Raw genomic sequence first — 22,582 nt, forward strand, 5'->3', positions numbered from 1 at the left:
GGCAAGGAGGTACTGGGCTTGCCAGGCCCCCTAAGGCCCACCCATAATGTTGGCCCTGCTATAAGACCACTCCTGACCTATAAAACCAAGATCTAAAACTGACTCATACCTTAACCAAACCCTTAACCCTGAAATGAACCTAATAAGCCTACTTCTACTATTATCTCTTCAAGGGCACACAGTGCCTAGTTAGTATCATCCCTGTGGTGGGCTAGTCGTCTCTGATATGGAGCCTTGTCCAGTGTCATATGGTTCTGAACCATGATTATGTTCACTTCTTGTTTCTCCACATCTAAAACTACATCCTTTAAAGCAGGGGTCAGCAACAGGCGGCCAGCCCACAGGACAAAACCAGACCGCAAGCGATATTTTTTTAGGGGTGCCTAAAGTTTTTAATAAGATAAATAAATCACATAACATGTTTTTAAATACTGTCAAATCACCAGGAATTCAGAAAAAAAAAAAAATAATATTTGGAAATCATATGAAATTATTGTTATTTTCAAATGCTATTTCTTTTTTGCTTTAGTTGTGGTCAATTTGCATTTTACAAATTATTATAATTATGTTCCGGCCCCCAGACAATACATTCAAACAAAAATTGTCCCACAGCTGAATCTAGATGCCAATCCCTGCTTTAATGGCTCCACTGGGCAGATTGTCTCTCTCAGGGTGACTGGAATGAGCTTCCCTCAGAAACACACAGACACACAGGGGTACTGTGTTCCTCAGCATATCCCAAAGACACACCTTAACAGATTGTGCCTCATCTAGTCCAGACAGGCCCAGGAAGAAACTATCTTTCCTTATACAGTTGAAGTCGGACGTTTACATACACTTAGGTTGGAGTCATTAAAACTCGTTTTTCAACCACTCCACACATTTCTTGTTAACAAACTATAGTTTTGGCAAGTCGGTTAGGACATCTACTTGTGCATGACAAGTAATTTTGTTTACAGACAGATTAATTCACTTATAATTCACTGTATCACAATTCCAGTGGGTCAGAAGTTTACATACACTAAATTGATTGTGCCTTTAAACAGTTTGGAAAATTCCAGAAAATGATGCCATGGTTTAGAAGCTTCTAATAGGCTTATTGACATCATTTGAGTCAATTGGAGGTGTACCTGTGGATGTATTTCAAGGCCTACCTTCAAACTCAGTGCCTCTTTGCTTGACATCATGGGACAATCAAAAGTAATCAGCCAAGACCTCAGAAAAAACATTTGAGACCTCCACAAGTCTGGTTCATCCTTGGGAGCAATTTACAAATGCCTGAAGGTACCACGTTCATCTGTACAAACAATAGTACGCAAGTATAAACACCATGGGACCACGCAGCCATCATACCGCTCAGGAAGGAGACGTGTTCCGTCTCCTAGAGATTAACGTACTTTGGTGCGAAAAGTGCAAATCAATCCCAGAACAACAGCAAAGGACCATGTGAAGATACTGGAGGAAACAGGTACAAAAGTATTTATATCCACAGTAAAATAAGTCTTATATCGAAATAACCTGAAAGGCCGCTCAGCAAGGAAGAAGCCACTGCTCCAAAACCGCCATAAAAAACCCAGACTTCGGTTTGCAACTGCACATGGGGACAAAGATCGTACTTTTTGGAGAAATGTCCTCTGGTCTGATGAAACAAAAATAGAACTGTTTGGCCATAATGACCATCATTATGTTTGGAGGAAAAAGGGGGAGGCTTACAAGCCAAAGAACACCATCCCAACCGTGAAGCACAAGGGTGGGAGCATCATGTTGTGGGGGTGCTTTGCTGCAGGAGGGACTGGTGCACTTCACAAAATAGATGGCATCATGAGGCAGGAAAATTACGTAGATATATTGAAGCAACATCTCAAGACATCAATCAGGAAGTTAAAGCGTGGTCTCAAATGGGTCTTCCAAATGGACAATGACCCCAAGCATACTTCCAAAGTTGTGGCAGAATGGCTTAAGGACAACAAAGTCAAGGTATTGGAGTGGCCATCACAAAGCCCTGACCTCAATCCTTTTGAAAATGTGTGGGCAGAACTGAGAAAGCGTGTGCGAGCAAGGAGGCCTACAAACCTGACTCAGTTACACCAGCTCTGTCAGGAGGAATGGGCCAAAATTCACCCAACTTATTGTGGGAAGCATGTGGAAAGCTACCCGAAACATTTGAACCAAGTTAAACAATTTAAAGCAATGATACCAAATACTAATTGAGTGCATGTAAACTTTTGACCCACTGGGAATGTGATGAAAGAAATAAAAGCTGAAATAAATCATTCTCTCTACTATTATTCTGACATTTCACATTCTTAAAATAAAGTGGTGATCCTAACTGACCCAAAACAGGGAATTTTTACTAGGATTAAGTGTCAAAAAAGTGTGAAAACTGAGTTTAAATGTATTTGGCTAAAGTGTAAGTAAACTTCCGACTTCAACTGTAGGAGTGTTACTGCTACTGGCAATACTGTTCTTCAGTTTGTTTGTCCCTCACTCAGAGCATGTTGCATGTTAGTTGGCTTGTTATCATACCTCAAGTCACTTGTCAATCAAGTGACCAGAACAGCTCTATCCCACTTAACCTTCTATTCAAATTAGGCTTGTATTTATCTACTCATATTAGAACCCTGGGACAAGTCACCTGTCAAAGGAAAAGAGGTAGCAACCAGCTAACACCGCTACAGACATAGCAACTGGTCAGATCAGGAGAAAAACACTAATAGATTAGAGGCTGGGGCCCTTGGAGCCCTTGGTGCTGCAGTAGTCCATTCCACTCTTTGTTGCTCTCATCCTCCCGCTGTCCTTAGCTCTATAGGAAACCCATGCAGAGCTGAGGGAGAGTGACACCACAGAGCATGAATAATAGAGAGCTCAGATCCTCATCCTACAACACTAAGGTCCTGAGGAGCATATAGAAACCAAACTGTCATCCCCATTGACCTTCGAAGAGAAGGGATGTGTATAATGTATGTAACGTTACATAAATCAAGTGTGACCTTGTTATTAAGGAACGGTTTTCTTTTGTTGGAGTAGCTTTTTGCAGGACGTGTAAAAACAGATTTACTGTAAGATCTTGTAAATCACTCAAAGTATCAATGACCCCATCTGTGAATAAATGTCATTATTCCATGAACAGGAAGTAACATTTGCGTGATTTATCACTTGGTGTCACACTCACTTTATTTATCGGTAGGGCAGCCAGGCCTACACAGTATATCAAAACCGGAGATAGGTCACAAAGTGGAGCCACATGCATTCCCATTGCAACAGCTGGAAAGTGCAGTGTAACATATAGACCTCCTGCACACAGAGTGATGATTGAGAGAGGAAATGATGGAGGAAAGGTTCAAGACTACATTTTTGTAACTCTCCCTCTCCAGCTGTCAGCCCGTTCGCTATCCCATGGGGGGGGTTGCCACGGTGACAGGAGGCCACATCTTGGGGGCGTCGTTTTGGTCAAAGGACTCCATTGTTCTTGTGTTAAGCCGTCTTCTCTATGCCTGTCTGCCAGGCTCAGGGACAGGGGCTTCACACCCCGACACACACTGGCCCAATGAACCCATTAAGTAGTAGGAGGCGGCACGTTCAGACAAACACTGCAATTACAACACAAATCACCTTTATAGACAGCGAGGAGGAACGAAGGCAAAAACATTAGTCCAACTACAAGGACGGAACAAAGACAAATTGGTAAATGAATCAGATTCTATTAACGAGTTCATGTAAGAAAGACAAACTGAACAGAATGTATGTTGTAGTATTTCTTGTCTTTAAAAAAAAGAGACTATTCCACATAATAGTACAAGGGCACCATATCCAATGATGGGATTGAATATCAAGTGGTTGATTAGGTCTGATAAATTGTTTGATATGCGTATTGTCCAATTGCCTTCCCGAGATGGCAACATGTCCTCACCTGGCCAGTACGCTTATCAGCTCAACCATCCATCTTCTACAGAGAAAAAACAAGAGGGATCTTGAAATGAAATAAGACAAATCACTGCTTTACCCTTAGTTTACACTCTGTCCTGTATTGGATGCGTTAGGTATAGTCAGTTCCATCCTACTAAATTGTATTCTCTTACCATATTGTGAAAAGATAGATTTCGCCAAAGGTTTGATAATATATTAGTCCTATGATTGGTCTAGGTCTTGGGTTGTGTCTTTTTGTGCTGCTGTACCGTCTTTGGGCCTTAGTTCAGAGGGGAGAGTGACCTCTACTGGTCAACTACCAGCACCCAGAATGAAATGGCCTATCAAGGTACATGATCCTTGCAGATTGTTTTTATGGCATACATTAGTCCCCTGCCATTTGATTTATTTCTGCTTTTACCAGAACATGTATCCATATGTAGCGCAGGTTGTTTTTTCCTTTCCATTGGCTAAAACATCCACTTCACGTCTAGAAAATAGGGAGGAAGCATGGTTCAGCTCAGACTGTAATGGTCAAAAGAGCCAAGGAGAGACATCCTGCTCGAAAGGGAAATGTAGAACAGTATGACTTACTACAATGGTGACATATATGCACTCTGATTACCAGTAGATAATTGTGCTCCTCTCCGAGTATACATACATCTATCTATATATACACACATACATACACACACACAGTGGGGGAAAAAACTATTTGATTCCCTGCTGATTTTGTACGTTTGCCCACTGACAAAGAAATCAGTCTATAATTTTAATGGTAGGTTTATTTGAACAGTGAGAGACAGAATAACAACAAAGAAATCCAGAAAAACGCATGTCAAAAATGTTATAAAATGATTTACATTTTAATGAGGGAAATAAGTATTTCACCCCTCTGCAAAACATGACTTAGTACTTGGTGGTAAAACCCTTGTTGGCAATCAGGTCAGATGTTTCTTGTAGTTGGCCACCAGGTTTGCACACACCTCAGGAGGGATTTTGTCCCACTCCTCTTTGCAGATCTTCTCCAAGTCATTAAGGTTTCGAGGCTGACGTTTGGCAACTCGAACCTTGAGCTCCCTCCACAGATTTTCTATGGGATTAAGGTCTGGAGACTGGCTAGGCCACTCCAGACTGGCTAGGCCACTTCTTTGTAAGTGGGCAAACGTACAAAATCAACAGGGGATCAAATACGTTTTTCCCCCACTGTATGCATGCATGCATGTATGTATGTATGTATATAGACAAGCTTGGTTCATGAAACCAGATACAGATCAGTACAGTCTGATCTATTGTACGAAATAACCATTATTGTTTTTACTAGAACATATAGTTGTCACAGGAGGCTGCTGAGGGGAGGACAGCTCATAAATGTCTTAACGGAGCAAATGGAATGGCATCAAACTCATGAAAACCATGTGTTTGATACCATTCCACCAATTACTTCCAGCCATTACCACGAGCCTGTCCTCCCAATTAAGTTGCCACCAACTTCCTATGATATACTGTACATTTTAAAGTTTAGGCATGTTTTTATCAATGTGTATTTCAAGAGAGGCCTGTACAATGTTCAGACGATGAATGGTTTGGAAAATACCCATTTTATTTAATGGATACAGGAGGTAAACATAAAAAAAAAAAAACTAAATAACTGCCAGACAGCTCAAGGACATTAAAGACCTTATTCTATTTAGACAAGTAGTTAACGACTAAAAACAAAAAAGGTTTATAAAACTCCCAACAAACAATTAACTCAGAGAACCACATCCCATTTAGCTTCTCTAACAGTGTCAAAAAGGCAGGTGTGCATCAAATGCTACCCTATTCACTATAATATGCACTACATAGTGAAGAGGGCGCCATTTCAGACACAGTCAGTGTCCAGTAGCCGACAGGCTACGAGCGGCTCAACGGTCCATGTGGTTCACTTACTCCAGGGGAGGGGGCAGTAGAGCCTGGATTGAGCTGCGGCGGCCCCTGGTCTTCCTGCGGATAGCCCTGATGGAGTCTGGGGAGGTTTGGGGCAGCCAGGCCAGGCCGGAGCCGCTGGCCTCAAGGGTGCTGCTCTGACTCTGGTTCCTCAGGCTACGGCGGACAGACCGATGCCCCCTGCCGGGAAGAGGCCGCAGCACATCATCGATGCTGAACTCTTCCTGTGCCCAGGGGGGAAGGAGGGAGTCTCGGAAGGAGGCCTGTACTGTAATGCTACCCTGCTCCATCTCTGACCTGTGGCTGTCATTCTCCAACTCCTGTCCGCTCTCCTCCACTGCCTCTGGACCGTTTGACTGGGGTGCCTGCGCCTCCTCCCTCTCCTCTACGACTGATCTTGTGTATATAGAGCTCCTTCTACCCCTGGAGCGGCCCGGGCCCCGAGCTTCTCTCTGCTTGCCTTTGTTTGGTCTCGGTTCTACATGGCTCACTGCCTCCTGCTCTAATGAAGCCACTGTGGCGCTAATCTCGTGTGTAGGGGGGCAGGGTGTAGTGTCTACCCTAACTGGACTGTCACCACTCCTACCTGCATCTGGTAGTGTGCAAGTGCATTGATCTGTATCTACAGGGTCTGAAGTACACTGAGCATTAGGTTCACCCTCTCGGTCACCAGGTACAGTGTGCTTGGCTGGGCTGGACTCTGAAACCTCTGCCTGGTTTGTTTCTGTTGGGTCTTGCTCAGCATCAGTGTTCTCTACCTGCTCTTCACTGAGACAGTCATCAACAGGAACACTCACCTTCCTGCCTTTCCTTCTCCCTCCTCTAATAACACTCGGTTCTTTCTGCTCTTTGGTTCTGAAGGTATTTGTTGGACCTGACCGTCGTCTCCCGGCCCGTGCTGCTTTCCCAGTCCCAGAGCGGCCTGTGGTAAAGCCTACAGGGGCCTGGCGGGCTTCTGAAGGCCCAACAGAGGGCTCTGCAGCTGGGATGGGGTCTTCTGGTGAGACCCCACCGGCCGCGGGGCACAGGCGGCTTTGCCACAGGGCTGCAGCCATGACCACTCCAGTGATTGGGTCGCTGTTAATGTCATCTTCCAATAGGCTGGAGCCTCTTTTGGCTGTGGAGGGAGGACACACAGCATGGATTATTTAAGCAATAAGGCCCGAGGGTGTGGTATATGGCCAATACTCCACGGCTAAGGGCTGTTCTTGAGCACGACGCAACGCGGAGTGCCTGGATACAGCCCTTAGCCATGGTATATAGGCCATATACCACAAACCCCCAAGGTGCCTTATAGCTATTATAAACTGGTTACCAACGTAATTAGAGCAGTACAAATAAATGTTTTGTCATAACCATGGTATACAGTATGATATACCACAGCTTTCAGTCAATCGGCATTTAGGGCTTGAACCACCCAGTTTATAATACTACAGGTACTACTACAACAGACAGTTGAATGGCTGTACTTGGACATGCTCCGAGTCAGATTGAATGGCCTATGTGAGAATGTTTACACAGTAGCAGCATTCTATGATTGACTGTACTTAGTACTGTATTTCAAGTGTCAGTCAGTGAGAGTGGAGACTGCCTTGACTTGAGCTGTGCATCTTCAGCGTCTCCATGAGTGAGTGTGGGTATAGGTATTAGAGGTCGACTGATTAATTAGGGCCGATTTCAAGTTCTCATAATCGGTAATCGGCATTTTTTTGGACGCCGATTATATTGCACTCCACGAGGAGACTGCGTGGCAGGCTGACCACCTGTTACGCGAGTGCAGAAAGGAGCCACGGTAAGGTGCTAGCTAGCATTAAACTTATCTTATCAAAAAACAATCATATAAAAAACAATCAATCTTAACATAATCACTAGTTAACTACACATGGTTGATGATATTACTAGTTTATCTAACGTGTCCTGCGTTGCATATAATCGATGCGGTGCCTGTTAATTTCTCATCGAGTCACAGCCTACTTCGACAAACGGGTGATTTAACAAGAACATTCGTGGGAAAAAAAGCACTGTCATTGCACCAACGTACCTAACCATGCCTTTCTTAAAATCAATACACAAGTATATATTTTTTTAAACCTGCATATTTAGTTAAAATAAATTCATGTTAGCAGGCAATATTAACTAGGGAAAATGTGTCACTTCTCTTGCAAGCAGAGTCAGGGTATATGCAGCAGTTTGGGCCGCCTGGCTCGTTGCGAACTGTGAATACTATTTCTTCCTAACAAAGACCATAATTAATTTGCCAGAATTTTACATAATTATGACATAACATTGAAGGTTGTGCAATGTAACAACAATATTTAGACTTATGGATGCCACCCGTTTGCTAAAATACAGAACGGTTCCGTATTTCAGTGAAAGAATAAATGTTTTGATTTCCAAATGATAGGTCATTAATATGGTCAAATCCAGAAACTAAGGCTCATATTTCTGTGTGTTTATTATATTATAATTAAGTATATGATTTGATAGAGCAGTCTGACTGAGCGGTGGTAGGCAGCAGCAGGCTCGTAAGCATTAATTCAAACAGCACTTTCCTGCGTTTGCCAGCAGCTCTTCGCTGTGCTTCAAGCACTGCGCTGTTTATGACTTCAAGCATATCAACAACTTAGGCTGGCAATACCTATAGTGTCTATAAGAAATCCAATAGTCAAAGGTATATGAAATACAAATCGTATAGAGAGAAATAGTCCTATAATTCCTATAATAACTACAACCTAAAACTTCTTACCTGGGAATATTGAAGACTCATGTTAAAAGGAACCACCAGCTTTCATATGTTCCCATGTTCTGAGCAAGGAACTTAAACGTTAGCTTTCTTACATGGCACATATTGCACTTTTACTTTCTTCTCCAACACTTTGTTTTTACATTATTTAAACCAAATTGAACATGTTTCATTATTTGAGACTAAATTGATTTATATAAATCAAATAAAAGTGTTCATTCAATATTGTTGTAATTGTCATTATTACAAAAAATATAGATACATATATAAATAAAAATCTGACGATTAATCGGTATCGGCTTCGCTCGGCCCTGCAATAATCGGTATCGGCGTTAAAATCATAATCGGTTGACCTCTAGTAGGTATACAGTGAAATCAGCAGAGTGGAAGCCTTGCTCTCACCAATCCAATCATATTTGATCAATGATTAGTTCAAGGAAGGAATGTTCCTTCCTGGGTAATCAAAACAGAGCCTAACAGCGGCGTGCTTACCTGTGTGTCTGCAGGTTTGGGGGTGTTGAGGGGTGGGGGAGCAGCTGAGGGAGGACAGGTTCTCCGTGATTGGGCTGAGGTTGGGGTTCTTGGATGCATAGGATCTCTTCCCGTACAGAGAGTGGTTTACCTCCTTCTTCCCAAAGCCACGCTTTGCTAAGTTCTGGAGAAACACAAACAAACTGAATACCCAAGCTGGTTTTCCCCAGCCTTACAACCATGCACCTCTTCTCGTTTAGGTTTTGATATTGTTTTACTGTCACCTCTGAGGGACACAGTTATTACATCAATCACAGTGGACTTCCTTCTTTGGCCCCTTGAAACGCTCATTCCTTTCATGTTCAGAACTAAAGTAAATCCCACAAGTACTCAAAACACCACCTTCTTCTAAATATAGTTTGGTTCTTGCTCAAAATTTGAATCACCTAAATCCCTTGAGCACGAGGAAGGCAGATTGACTGTGGCTAAATAAAAGGAAGTTAGAACGAGGCAAGTAGCTCGGTGTATGTAATACCTCCCTGAGGCTTAGCTCACTGTACTATCCACAGCCTCAGCGTGTAATATCATAAGTCGCTAGAGAAAGTAAAGTGATGAGCAGAGCCCAGACTGACCTTCATCCTCCCACAGGCAGACTTGGCAGCCGTACGCGTCGATCTCTTCTTCACAGGCTTACTTTCCTCCTCTGGTTGCTGAACGAGCAGAGAAAAATGAGGGATATGGAGAGAGAGAGAGAGAGGTAGAAATAGGTAGAGAGAGAACGGTGGCATTAGGATAGGATCCATTTCGTTATACCCTTTAAGATCTTCCATTGAGATTAACACTAAATCATCAGATGAAGATAGTTTTAATATTATGGTAACATTAGTCCAGAGATTATCTTCTCATTGGTGTGTAAGTGGAGGGAATGAGGATATCCTGTTCTGTGAATGAGTGGTGTGTTAACTGACCTTTCTCTTTCTGCTGCGAGAGCGTGCTGTGGCGTCTGGTTCTGGTTCACGGTCCGGGGCAGCGTCAGGCACCGGGGCAGCGTCAGGCACCGGGGCAGCGTCAGGCACCGGGGCAGCGTCAGGCACCGGGGCAGCGTCAGGCACCGAGGCAGAATCTACAGCAAACAGCTCAGTTTTAAACTCTCATTTGACACCACTGTAAAATCAATGACTTGAGGCTGAGGAGGAGAGGTGCTGTTACTTAAGGAGAGAGAGAGGGTGTGGGAAGATGAAATATAATCCGTCCGAAGTTCAAATCCAGAGGTTGAGTCTCCAGCTCTGCAAATATGTACAGCAAGTAACAATGTTACGTTGTACACAGAGCTTGACTAGAAATATAGCATCCTCTCAGCCATCACTGTTCAACAACCAACCTGCATTGTCCAAGGAACTGTCAACATCATCGTCCATTGAAGGGAAAGTGATCTGAGGGCATAGAGAATTACTGCATTATTTCCATGGTGACAAACAACTAACCCACATGCTGGATTACCAAGAATAACAATTCAATGATTGTCCGTTCTCATTAGGGAACACTGTAGCTAAATGTTTTGGCAAGGTAAAACAAGAGTTCCTTACTGGACGATCAGGTAGTCCCTTCCTGTTTCAGTACATTTTCTTCTGTTTGGTGCCTAATGAATACAACCCTTACTTCATAATTTTTGCAACAGGTAAATCACTCTGTTAGTGAGTGACTTGTACCTTTCCCTGAGTGTAAGCGCTCTTCTGTTCCCCACAGCAGGGCCCACTAGTGAGGAGTGGGGATGCTCCAGTCAGAGAGGGGCTGCTGAAGTCTGGCTGGGCCAGGTTTAAAGGGGTCCTCTGGGGGGTCTTCAGCAGCGACCTCAGCTGGGACACCCCGGCAGATGTTGGGACCCTGCCTGGGGTGCCCCCCTTCCGTAGAGGGGTGCTGGGGGGCAGCTTCTTGTCAAAGAGCTCGGGGGGCAGCAGGATCCCGAAACGCACCTGCTTCTTCCTCTTCACAGTTGAGGTAACGTTACCACCAGAGGAATCAGCTTCATCTAAAAGGAAAAATGGATATTTATCATAATTTGACCCTACTCAAAACGGCTCTATTCAAACAAGTGCTTCTCTTACAGAAAAATGTGGTTCCATTTCAGTAGGTCGTTCGGTATGACATGCAATCACATTCACCTGAACTAAAAACATGCCAATGAAATGCAGAGCCCACCCTCGGAAGCGCCGCCTTCCTGGCTATAACACCTGGGCTCGGATTCACTTCCTCAATTTAGCTCGACTGAAGGAGAATGTCACAATTTCCAAGCACACAAAGACTACTGGATTCAGCTCCAACTTAGGTGTCTGTCTGTGGAGAGAGTACTCATCCCCCTAGACGTTGCTAGTTTTGGGTCTTGGTGTTTGCTAAAAGCTAACTACTTTCTGCTCTGCTTGTGTAGCTCCAAGTCTTATAATATGCCATTTAGCAGACACTTTTATCCAAAGAAACTTAGTCATGAGTGCATTCATTTTCCATATGGGTGGTCCCGGGAATTGAAGCCACTATCCTGGCATTACAAACTCCATGTTCTACCAACTGAGCCAAATAGGACCATGCTTCCTATTTGGGTAGAAATGTGGAATGCTTCCTATTTGTGTTTGCTAAAAGCCTACCACTTTGGTTTTGAACTGCCAACCATGCTCTAGTCTAGGGCATATGGTTTTACAATGAAAATGAAAGATAGTCCTGTTTGCCCGGGGTGGAAACACGCTCAAGCAGGGCCAGCTTTAGGCATAAGCGACATAAGCAATCACTTCGAGCCAATGCCCCAAAACATTTGATAGTGCCTTCAGAAAGTATTTATACCCCTAGACTTATTACACACTGTTGGACAGATTTCAAGAAGGATTAAAATGAATCAATTCTCACCCATCTACACACAAATACCCCATAATGACAAAGTGACTTATTAATTGAAAATGAAATAAAGAAATTTCTCATTTACATACATATACACACCCCTGAGTCAATACATGTTAGAATCACATTTGGCAGTGATTACAGCATTCTGGGTAAGTTTCTAAGAGTTTTGCACACGTGGATTATACAATAGATGCGCACACACACATCAGGCAAATTAGTCGTTCATCATTCCTCAAAAACCATTTAAGTCTTGCCATAGATTTCCAAGCATATTACAGTAAAAACTTACTTTGCCACTCAGGAACATTCACTGTCTTCTTGGTAAGAAACTGCAGTGTACTCAGTAATCTGTTGTATTGGATTTGCCCCAAACACAACACTTTGTAATCATGACAAAAAGGTAATTCCTTTGCCAGTTTTACTTTAGTGTCTTGTTGCAAACAGGATGCATGTTTTGGAATATTTGTATTCTGTACAGGCTTCCTTTTCACTCTGTCAATTATGTTAGTATTGTGGAGTAATTACAATGTTGTTGAGCCATCCTCAGTTTTATCCTATCACAGCCATTAAATTGTGTGACTGTTTAAAAGTCACCATTGGCCTCATGGTGAAATCCCTGAGCGGTTTCCTACCTCTCTGGCAAAGTGAGTTAGGAAGGACGCCTGTATCTTTGTAGTGACTGGGAGTATTGATACAGCATCCAAAGTGTAATAACTTCACCATACTCAAAAGGCACATTCAATGTCTGCTGCTTTATTTATTTTTACCCATCTACCAATAGGTGCCCTTCTTTGCAAGGCATTGGAAAACCTCCCTGATCTGTGTGGTTGAATCTGTTTGAAATCCACTGCTCAACTGAGAGACCGTACAGATAATTGTGTGGGGCAGTCATTCAAAACACTATTATTGCAGACAGAGTCCATGCAACTTATTATGGGGAGTTGTTCCTGAATTTATTTAGGCTTGCCATAACAAAAAGGGGTTGAGAACGTATTTACACATGACATTTCAGCTTCTCATTTGTAATTAATTTGTACATAATTCCACTATGACATTATGGAGTATTGTGTGTAAGCGCTCTTCTGTTCCCCACAGCAGGGCCCACTAGTGAGGAGTGGGGATGCTCCAGTCAGAGAGGGGCTGCTGAAGTCTGGCTGGGCCAGGTTTAAAGGGGTCCTCTGGGGGGTCTTCAGCAGCGACCTCAGCTGGGACACCCCGGCAGATGTTGGGACCCTGCCTGGGGTGCCCCCCTTCCGTAGAGGGGTGCTGGGGGGCAGCTTCTTGTCAAAGAAGCTCGGGGGTTAATCTGCTAAATTGTAATTATTCGCTCCTATGGCCTATTTATTGCCTACCTCCTCATGCATTTTGCACACACTGTATATAGACTTTCTTTTTTCTCTCTACTGTGTCATTGACTTGTTTATCGTTTACTCCATGTGTGACTCTGTGTTGTTGTCTGTGTCACACTGCTTTGCTCCATCTTGGCCAGGTCGCAGTTGTAAATGAGAACTTGTTCTCAACTAGCTTACCTGGTTAAATAAAGGTGAAATAAAAAACAATATATATTTTTTTAAACTTTGAAGAAACTCAAATAGAAAATATATTTGGTTTGTTGAATTTTTGGGGGGTTACTACATGATTCCATATGTGTTATTTCATAGTTTGTCTTCACTATTATTCTACAATGTAGAAAATAGTAAAGAAAGAAAAACCCTTGAATGAATAAATGTCCAAACTTTTGACTGGTACTGTATAAGGGTTATTTTATTTTCATGAGTGTATTCATCCATGAAATCGTCAGTTACACTAAGGCAGGGAATTGCTAGGGACCTCACGATATATTAGCACCATGATACATAGGAGCCGTTAAGATATGTATTACGAATATCACAATTCCAAAGTATTGTGATTTGAGACTGGGATTTTATTGCGATTCCATATCCCAAACATATTGCTTACCATATGTCTGCTGCAGAGGGACAAGAGAGCGTGAGAAAACTAGTTTAGATCAGTCATGGAAATAAAAGTGCTGAAAAACTAATTAGCTCTCTATTTAAAAAGATGGAGAACAAGCTATGAAGGAAAAATACTGGAGTTTTGGTGCAGGTACAGCCAAATACAGCCAGCCAGCCACACACACACACACACACAGCGATAGCCAAAACAATATACCGGCAAAAATAATATACCGAAACGCAACCGTATCTAGCCCCCCAATCACTAGGTTACACGATTATATAATTGCCATGCCAGGCCTATCTGTACTATGCTAAGCTTGCACTAGGCTTCAAAGCACAGAGAGGAGAGCAGCATATAGTGTATTTACCTGTGGGGTTCATCTCCAGAAGAGATGGAATGGCAAACAGCGGGGACAGAGTTGTCCTGTCTGGTCCTGAATGCACAACCAGAGGTTGGCTGGGGCTGTGGACTTCAAAGGAGCACTCCTGTTGAGTGAGCGGGAACCAAACAGAATTTTTGAGAGCCAGACAGGAACATGGGGTGAGAATAGCAGTCGTGTGCTCTGCAGAGCTATGAGGACTTCACAGACAGAAGAGAGGAGGCTGGGGTGTTGGGTTGTGTCCCAAACGGCACTCTATATATACTGCTCAAAAAAATAAAGGGAACACTTAAACAACACATCCTAGATCTGAATGAAAGAAATAATCTTATTAAATACTTTTTTCTTTACATAGTTGAATGTGCTGAGAACAAAAATCACACAAAAATAATCAATGGAAATCCAATTGATCAACCCATGGAGGTCTGGATTTGGAGTCACACTCAAAATTAAAGTGGAAAACCACACTACAGGCTGATCCAACTTTGATGTAATGTCCTTAAAACAAGTCAAAATGAGGCTCAGTAGTGTGTGTGGCCTCCACGTGCCTATATGACCTCCCTACAATGCCTGGGCATGCTCCTGATGAGGTTGCGGATGGTCTCCCGAGGGATCTCCTCCCAGACCTGGACTAAAGCATCCGCCAACTCCTGGACAGTCTGTGGTGCAACGTGGCGTTGGTGGATGGAGCGAGACATGATGTCCCAGATGTGCTCAATTGGATTCAGGTCTGGGGAACGGACGGGCCAGTCCATAGCATCAATGCCTTCCTCTTGCAGGAACTGCTGTCACACTTCAGCCACGCGAGGTCTAGCATTGTCTTGCATTAGGAGGAACCCAGGGCCAACCGCACCAGCATATGGTCTCACAAGGGGTCTGAGGATCTCATCTCGGTACCTAATGGCAGTCAGGCTACCTCTGGCGAGCACATGGAGGGCTGTGCGGCCCCCCAAAGAAATGCCACCCCACACCATGACTGACCCACCGCTAAGCCGGTCATGCTGGAGGATGTTGCAGGCAGCAGAACATTCTCCACGGCGTCTCCAGACTCTGTCACGTCTGTCACGTGCTCAGTGTGAACCTGCTTTCATCTGTGAAGAGCACAGGGCGCCAGTGGCGAATTTGCCAATCTTGGTGTTCTCTGGCAAATGCCAAACGTCCTGCACGGTGTTGGGCTGTAAGCACAACCCCCACCTGTGGACGTCGGGCCCTCATACCACCCTCATGGAGTCTGTTTCTGACCGTTTGAGCAGACACATGCACATTTGTGGCCTGCTGGAGGTCATTTTGCAGGGCTCTGGCAGTGCTCCTCCTTGCACAAAGGCGGAGGTAGCGGTCCTGCTGCTGGGTTGTTGCCCTCCTACGGCCTCCTCCACGTCTCCTGATGTACTGGCCTGTCTCCTGGTAGCGCCTCCATGCTCTGGACACTACGCTGACAGACACAGCAAACCTTCATGTCACAGCTCGCATTGATGTGCCATCCTGGATGAGCTGCACTACCTGAGCCACTTGTGTGGGTTGTAGACTCCGTCTCATGCTACCACTAGAGTAAAAGCACCGCCAGCATTCAAAAGTGACCAAAACATCAGCCAGGAAGCATAGGAACTGAGAAGTGGTCTGTGGTCCCCACCTGCAGAACCACTCCTTTATTGGGGGTGTCTTGCTAATTGCCTATAATTTCCACCTGTTGTCTATTCCATTTGCACAACAGCATGTGAAATGTATTGTCAATCAGTGTTGCTTCCTAAGTGGACAGTTTGATTTCACAGAAGTGTGATTGACTTGGAGTTACATTGTGTTGTTTAAGTGTTACCTTTCATTTTTTGAGCAGTGTAGTTCACTACTTTTGACCAGGGACCGGGCCCTGGTCAAAAGTAGTACAATATATAAGGAATAAGGTGCCAGTTGGGACACATATTTGGTGTGTGTAGATAAAGCCTGGTGGTGTCTTACCTGGTCCTGCTCCTCCTTGGTGGGAGTACAAATCTGCTTTAGAGGAGAGGACTGGGGCTCACCCCGTGTGACCTGGGACACAGCATTAGTATGCAGGGCTGGTGGCAGGGACACACTAGTGCGTTCTAGCTCACCACAGAGCTCAGTGTCATTCTGGGGCTGTGCGCCGGGTGTTACAGTGAGAGCTGGATGATGGTCCTTGTTCTGGACAACGGCAACCTGGGGTAGGGGGTCATGGTGGGTTTAGTGGATGTTAGAACATTGTAGCCACAGTAGAATAGTTAATAGTAAAATACATTTTGTTTAAATAAATACTTTTCAATATTTCTTACAAACCAAAGTCGCAAAAAACATCAACAGATGCTGAATGGTTGGCCAAGTTATATTTGTCATTCAACGGACAGAGAAGTGCTTGGTGAGTGTGTGGTGAGGTTACCTCATTGTTTTGTTGCTGCTTCAGTATGGTGCGTTTGAGGACAGGAGTGTTGGCCTCGCCAATTTCCTCCACACCGTTCCCCTGCAGGACTGCTGTGCAGCGCCCCTTACTGGGTGGTGGAGTTAGAAAGGGAGGCTGGCTCACTGGGGTCTTGTTCTCCTTCCCACCACTGCCATCATCACAGCTCCACCCATCTGAGAGTTAAGACAACACCCATAAACAACCACAGCCCAGAATTGAAAACCCTTATAGAAGGCACTAAAAAGGGCAATCTGTAGTATCTGGATGTTTCTCCATTCCCTCAAAGTAGTATAACAAATATATCAAAACTTCAACATTTCTTTCAAATTCGAACTAGTTGAAAACTGAAATAGTATACTCAGACAAAGCACCAATTTCAGTTCATGTAATAATAACTGATTAATAAATGATTTAGCCTTTGTGACTGAAGCAGACTAACCAACAGACAGAAAATCTCTTGTGTTGATGCATCCCCCGGTGTGAGTGTCCCGTTGTGGCAACGTTTCATTCTCATTCTCCTCCACAGCCATTATGCTCTGGAATATAGCCATCTTCTGCTTTAGAGTAGAGGGGAATCTGGGAGAGAAGGATCTGGCTTGGGTAGGCTATGAAGAGAAAGACATGGTAAACACACCGTTTCTAATTCATTGTTTCTAATTCTTGGTTTCAAACCAAGCTGTTTGACCAATTACAGAGACATTGTAGCAAGAGAGACAGCTTATAGGCCTATGTCATAAATTGAATTGACTCTGGCTGGGAGCATTGCTAACTCCAACTCAGATTAACACAAGCAGTCCTAGAGCAACTTGTATCTGCAGTGCACTTCCTACAGTATTTTTATTGCACAATCTTTCAGAGTATGATCATGCATAAGCAAACATCTCACCTGTGTGGTTGTGGGGGGAGTTTTCATCCTCTGTTGGGCTATATAGCGGATAAGGGAGTTTGTCTCCGGTGAACCCCGTACCCCAACATTGGACCTCCGCTTAACCTTCAGCTGAGCCAGGCGAGATTTTTCTGGATAAAGACAATAGATGCAGCATTTATTGGGACATTCTTAGTTCAGAAAAACTAAGATTTCATTGCATCTCTTGACAAAGCACTGTGTAGACCTATAACATAACGTCACATTGCCAAGGAAAATGTGTTTCCGGTTACAATAATGAGTCGATTAGATACAGGATAACGTCAGAGAGCAGTGGACCCAGTGGAATGATAAGCAGCTAACTTCTTCAATGTCTGAATTACCTTTGACGTTAGAAGATGGCGTGAAGCTCTGAGGGGAGATATCCAGTTGGGAGGGTGTGAGCTGGGATGATTCCAAAGGTGTTGTGATGTTGCTCAGAGGAGGACAAGAGGCCTCCTGTTCATTCAAGGTTTCAGTTCTCTCAACGTTGTCCATTTTCAGCTCTGAACTGGCCATGATCTAACTTACCTAACTACAACAGAAAGGATTCCAAGCGACTTCAGCGGGGTCTTTCACCTGAATTAGAGATCACCCAACTGCTGTTAACAGTTGATCAAATTGGATCAATAACGCATTCAAGGAAGCCAAGGCTGACAAAACAAGCAACGACTGATGATCACACACGAAAACAAGTGGTTTATTATGCGACAGGCATTTGTGGCTTACACGTTATTGAAACTATGCATGAAACAAACACATTAAAAACAGCTTACAAAGCCACTTACAACTTTTATAAACAAACTGAAGTTAGCTACAAATTCGCATTTAACTGTTTGATACGTTACAAACTGGCTAACGTTAGCTTGTTGACCAGTTAACGTCGTTAGCTAACACTAGATAGAGTTAACACTCACTTAATCGACAGCATCTTACCTTAATAAGAATGTGGTTTTTTTTTTTAGAAACGCTACAATATCCACCCTTATGAATCCAACTAGACTTAGCAAAACATACCAGCTAAATGACTACAAAAAAAACAACCGTTTTCCAACTAGCTAACATGCTTGCTAGCTAGTCCATAAAAGTGTAATTTTCAAATTTCGCACCACTCACAGTAGCTGTGGCACGGAGATCCTTCCGCGACCCAAACAAATGTTGGTTAACGTTAAAATGTCCAACGAAGTCATTACATGTACGTTAAACAAACTCAAAACCAAATTCAAAAACATTTTCGTTAAAACTTATCAAAATATGGATATAAATCGATAGTTATGGCCATTTGGGCACTATTTCGTATGTCTACAAAACGATCTCATTTCATACGAACTGGCCAATACATGTGAAAGCACATGTCACGTGTCTCTAGAACATCCAATGAATCACATCTGTTTTAGTGCTCCAAAATGAGTTCCTACGCTAGCAAAGAGGAAGAGGCTAACATAACATTATTTTCCATTTAAATTATCTTTGTAGATAATATTTTTCCTTGCGCATTGGTGTAGGAACAGCTCATCCATTCCCAAGTTTCCCAACTTCTTCCCAAAAACAAATCAAAGCTCTTCTTTGTGTTAAAACTTTGTCTCAATTTGCCTATACATTTGGTAAGATTAATTGGACCCTCTGGTAGTAGTCCGTCAGTCTGCCTTTGGGATATTCTGGTAGGCCCCTACTCGGTCTCTGCTGCTGCTACTCATACAAATACAGTTTTTTCCCCCGTTGACAATTAACCTGATAATTGCCAACATCCAATCTGTCAGACAGACAGGTTGCAGTCACCTCACAAGCATCTTTATGTACCTCCAAACAGTGAGGGGAGAGTTTGTGTGCCTAAGCTCTTAGAAAAAAAAGATGCTATCAAGAACCTAAAATTGTTCTTTGGTTGTCCCCATGGAGCCCTTTTTTTCCTAAGTGTAGCTTTGTAGTATTAGTCTGAATGCAAGACCAAGGATGTTGATGCAGGTTGAAGAAAATGTCTTCAGTAAAAAACAATGTAGGCTTACTGTGTCATTCCTCTCATTACTATCTGTCCCCAGTGGTGGAAAAAGTACCCAACGGTCATACTTGAGTAAAAGTAAAGATACCTTAATAGAAAATGACTCAAGTAAAAGTAAAAGTCACCCAGTAAAATTCTACTTGAGTAAAAGTCTAAAAGTATCTGGTTTAAAATGTACTTCAGTATCAAAACTAAATGTAATTGCTAAAATATACTTAAGTATCGAAGGTAAAAGTATAAATAATTTCATATTCCTTATATTAAGCAAACCAGACGGCACTATTTTCTTGTTTTGAAAATTTAAGGAAAGCCAGGGGCACACTCCAACATTCATATATCCTTTACAAACAAATCATGTGTTTAGTGACGTCAGATCAGAAGCAGTAGGGATGACCAGGGATGTTCGGTTGCTGCGTGAATTTGATTATTTTCCTGTCCTGCTAAGCATTCAAAATGTAAGTCTTTTTGGGTGTCAAGAAAAATGTATGGAGTAAATATACATGTCAATATGATGAGATGACATAGCCATGGTTGGTGACCTATAAAGAGAGGATTAAAGCAGTTCTCTGACCCAGCTGTGTACACCGTGACGTCACACTCCCACCCCTCCCTCCCTCCCCACAGCTGGGTCTGTCTGTCTGGCACACTGAGAGCATGTGGCCTCGCTAGCACCAGGCATACAGGCAAGCAGCAGGCACAACGTGAACAGGGAAGAGGAGACTGAATGAGCACTAGACATGGTAATGCAGGCCTTGAAACAGGAGAAAGAATAGGCCTAATACAATAGATTAATAGGCCATATGTCGGGCCTAATAAAATAGAATCAGGACTAATAGAATGTAGCCTTGGCTCCCAGGCTTCGCTCAAGGTGATGTTCAAGTCTGTGACAGAGGCTAAGTAAAATATTATAGTAATAAACTTGGGACTAATATCAGGCCTAATGTAATCTCTTTTTTTTTTAAAGGACTCCAAAAGGACAGGGCCAGTCATCCTCCTTTGAGATGTTACAAATTGTCTCTCCTTCTTTATGAAGACCTTATAACATCATTATAATTCCCCTGTGCGATAAAGAATCTTTAATGAGGTATCTTGCTTGAGTTCTTACATAATATGTTTGTGATGTTTGTGATGTTTGTTTCCTGTTAATTATATTTTACCACTGGTAAAGCTCTTCCCATAGCTACTTGTTTCAATTAGTGAGAGTATACAACTACATCCTTTGCACATTCTGCCACTAATGCACTGAATGCTCAGGCTGCAATCGCACTAATGAGTTGAAGCACACTCCGATTTTCATTTGCAGCATGTACCCTTGATTGTTGGATAACAGAGATGTTTATGCTTACACCCATACTCTTGGTTTGATTATATCCATTTGCATGAACCACCAGCAGACACATACACACTTTGGGTAGATCTCTACTTTTATTCATGTATATATACACATATAAAAAATAAGGACATATGTACAATGATAATAAATATCGACATGTTTGTACAAGCGAAATAAGTTACTTAACATCCTTTAAAAAACAAACAAAAGATTGTGAACGAACAGGTAGAGGAACCTTTGCAACTTAAAGCCAAAAAGGAAGAAATTAATAATAATGATAATATAACAATAATAATATTGAATAACAGCAGAATCAAAAGCCTTGAGAAGACTGTGGAAGGCATTGTTTTTGACAGGTATATTGTAATAACTAGCCTATCTATATCCAGAATTGTTACACACAGGCAAATATTTATTTTGGTAGCTTTAGCATTTTATTTAACCTTTATTTAACTAGGCAAGTCAGTTAAGAACAAACTCTTATTTTCAATGACAGCCTAGGAACAGTGGGTTAACTGCCTTGTTCAGGGGCAGAACGACAGATTTGTACCTTGTCGGCTCGGGGATTCGATCTTGCAACCTTTCGGGTTACTAGTCCAACGCTCTAACCACTGGGCTACCTGCCTCCCCAACATCCCTTAGTCTAACATCCCTTTTGTGAGTTTGATGGAGAACTTTCCTTTAAGACAGTTTCATGACTTATCAGACATAATGTCCATTGGTAGACAAATCAGATAAATATCTATACCAATCTTAACAGCTCCAGTAGCTGTTGATGCATAATAGATGGTTAAGTGTCTGAACCAGTGCTTGGTAACATATTAAAACTTACATATTTTCAAATTAAAGGCATCTATAAATATTTAAGATTTAGTATCAAACCTTAGATCATCAAATTATGAGTTATCATTTGGTTTTAAGGAGGTTGCTGTGCTTGGTTGGTTCTATGACGTTCAAAGTTTTGGTGATTTGTTTACCTTTTCATGAGCTAGGGAATCAGGGATATGCTTCAGTAGATTACTACTGACATGTAAACAGGATGTTGACCAGCCACAAACATTTTGCCTTCTGAAAAAAATGAAGCTCTAAATAAAATATGCAGGAAAGTTCTAGACATGAGAGTTCTTTGAAGTGAAGTTGGACGGACTGTTGAAACTTAAATATCAAAGTATCAAATTATATTAAATAATAATGTTGAGAAAAAAAAGCAACTGCAGTCTACTTTGGCTTATCCGAAGGTGAAGAGGCACGGCAAAAGAAAACGTGTTAAGAAGATGTATTCATGAAGAAGTCCTTAACAACTCTAACCATTTATTCATTTTTTTCTAGAGAACATCAGTGTAGGCAAAAGTTTGAAACATGATACACTTCTTTTACAATGATGAGCATGTTATCGGAGATGTGTACAGTACATTTGCAGAGAAGGTCATGCAACACTAGGATGAACTAACCACTGATGGCCAAGTAAGTAAGTACCTCTTCAACTCAGGGATCGTTGCAATATTCTACATCCCCTTCAGCTGTCTCTAGTCTACATTGTGGAGAGAAAGAAAGAAACGTCGTCACCCTCTTGTTCCTTTCTTTGTCTTGTGTCGTTCTCTGGTCCCTGCAGATGTGTCACACAGCCAGCCCTGGAAGACAAAGCACAGGAAGGGGAAAACGA

At 42.7% G+C, this 22,582-nt stretch overlaps 2 protein-coding genes across 5 annotated transcripts in view; both read right to left on the bottom strand.

Annotated features, from left to right (window-relative positions):
• Nucleotides 1–5,486: 5,486 nt before the first annotated feature.
• On the bottom strand, nt 5,487–18,928 carry LOC106585098 (cell division cycle-associated protein 2). 4 transcript variants are annotated; one of them, XM_014170931.3, is made up of 13 exons: nt 18,707–18,928; nt 17,935–18,169; nt 17,573–17,703; nt 17,126–17,291; nt 16,666–16,859; nt 16,230–16,448; nt 14,265–14,382; nt 10,759–11,078; nt 10,431–10,482; nt 10,018–10,172; nt 9,682–9,759; nt 9,071–9,233; nt 5,487–6,952 (listed from the first exon to the last, which is right to left on the bottom strand). In XM_014170931.3, the coding sequence occupies exons 2-13, from the start codon at nt 18,107–18,109 to the stop codon at nt 5,835–5,837; spliced, it is 2,889 nt and encodes a 962-aa protein (XP_014026406.3). In that variant the 5' UTR covers nt 18,110–18,169; nt 18,707–18,928; the 3' UTR covers nt 5,487–5,834. The 4 variants fall into 4 exon arrangements, with proteins under 4 accessions (XP_014026406.3, XP_014026404.3, XP_014026405.3 ...); XM_014170929.3 differs by having other exon boundaries at nt 18,527–18,708; XM_014170930.3 differs by lacking the exon at nt 18,707–18,928 and adding an exon at nt 18,527–18,700 and having other exon boundaries at nt 17,935–18,189.
• A 2,061-nt stretch (nt 18,929–20,989) lies between these two features.
• Nucleotides 20,990–22,582, bottom strand: part of LOC106585097 (semaphorin-4C) — a 51,427-nt gene continuing 49,834 nt past the window's right edge. Inside the window, exon 16 of the mRNA XM_014170926.3 lies at nt 20,990–22,550. The gene's annotated coding sequence lies outside the window, so the exon portion shown is untranslated. The remainder of the gene's footprint in view (nt 22,551–22,582) is intronic.

The sequence above is a fragment of the Salmo salar genome, chromosome 24 (genome assembly GCF_965601325.2).
Source record: "Salmo salar chromosome 24, fSalSal1, whole genome shotgun sequence".
NCBI lineage: Eukaryota > Metazoa > Chordata > Actinopteri > Salmoniformes > Salmonidae > Salmo > Salmo salar.

Bases quoted from the DNA above. Each gene is read 5' to 3' on its own strand.
- LOC106585098 (XM_014170931.3), bottom strand. From the start codon at position 18,109: ATGGCCAGTTCAGAGCTGAAAATGGACAACGTTGAGAGAACTGAAACC. The intron at 16,449-16,665 runs GTAACCTCACCA...CCCCTACCCCAG, and splicing joins AGCAGCAACAAAACAATGAG to GTTGCCGTTGTCCAGAACAA. The intron at 9,234-9,681 runs GTCAGTCTGGGC...GTGTTTCTCCAG, and splicing joins CTGCCTGTGGGAGGATGAAG to AACTTAGCAAAGCGTGGCTT.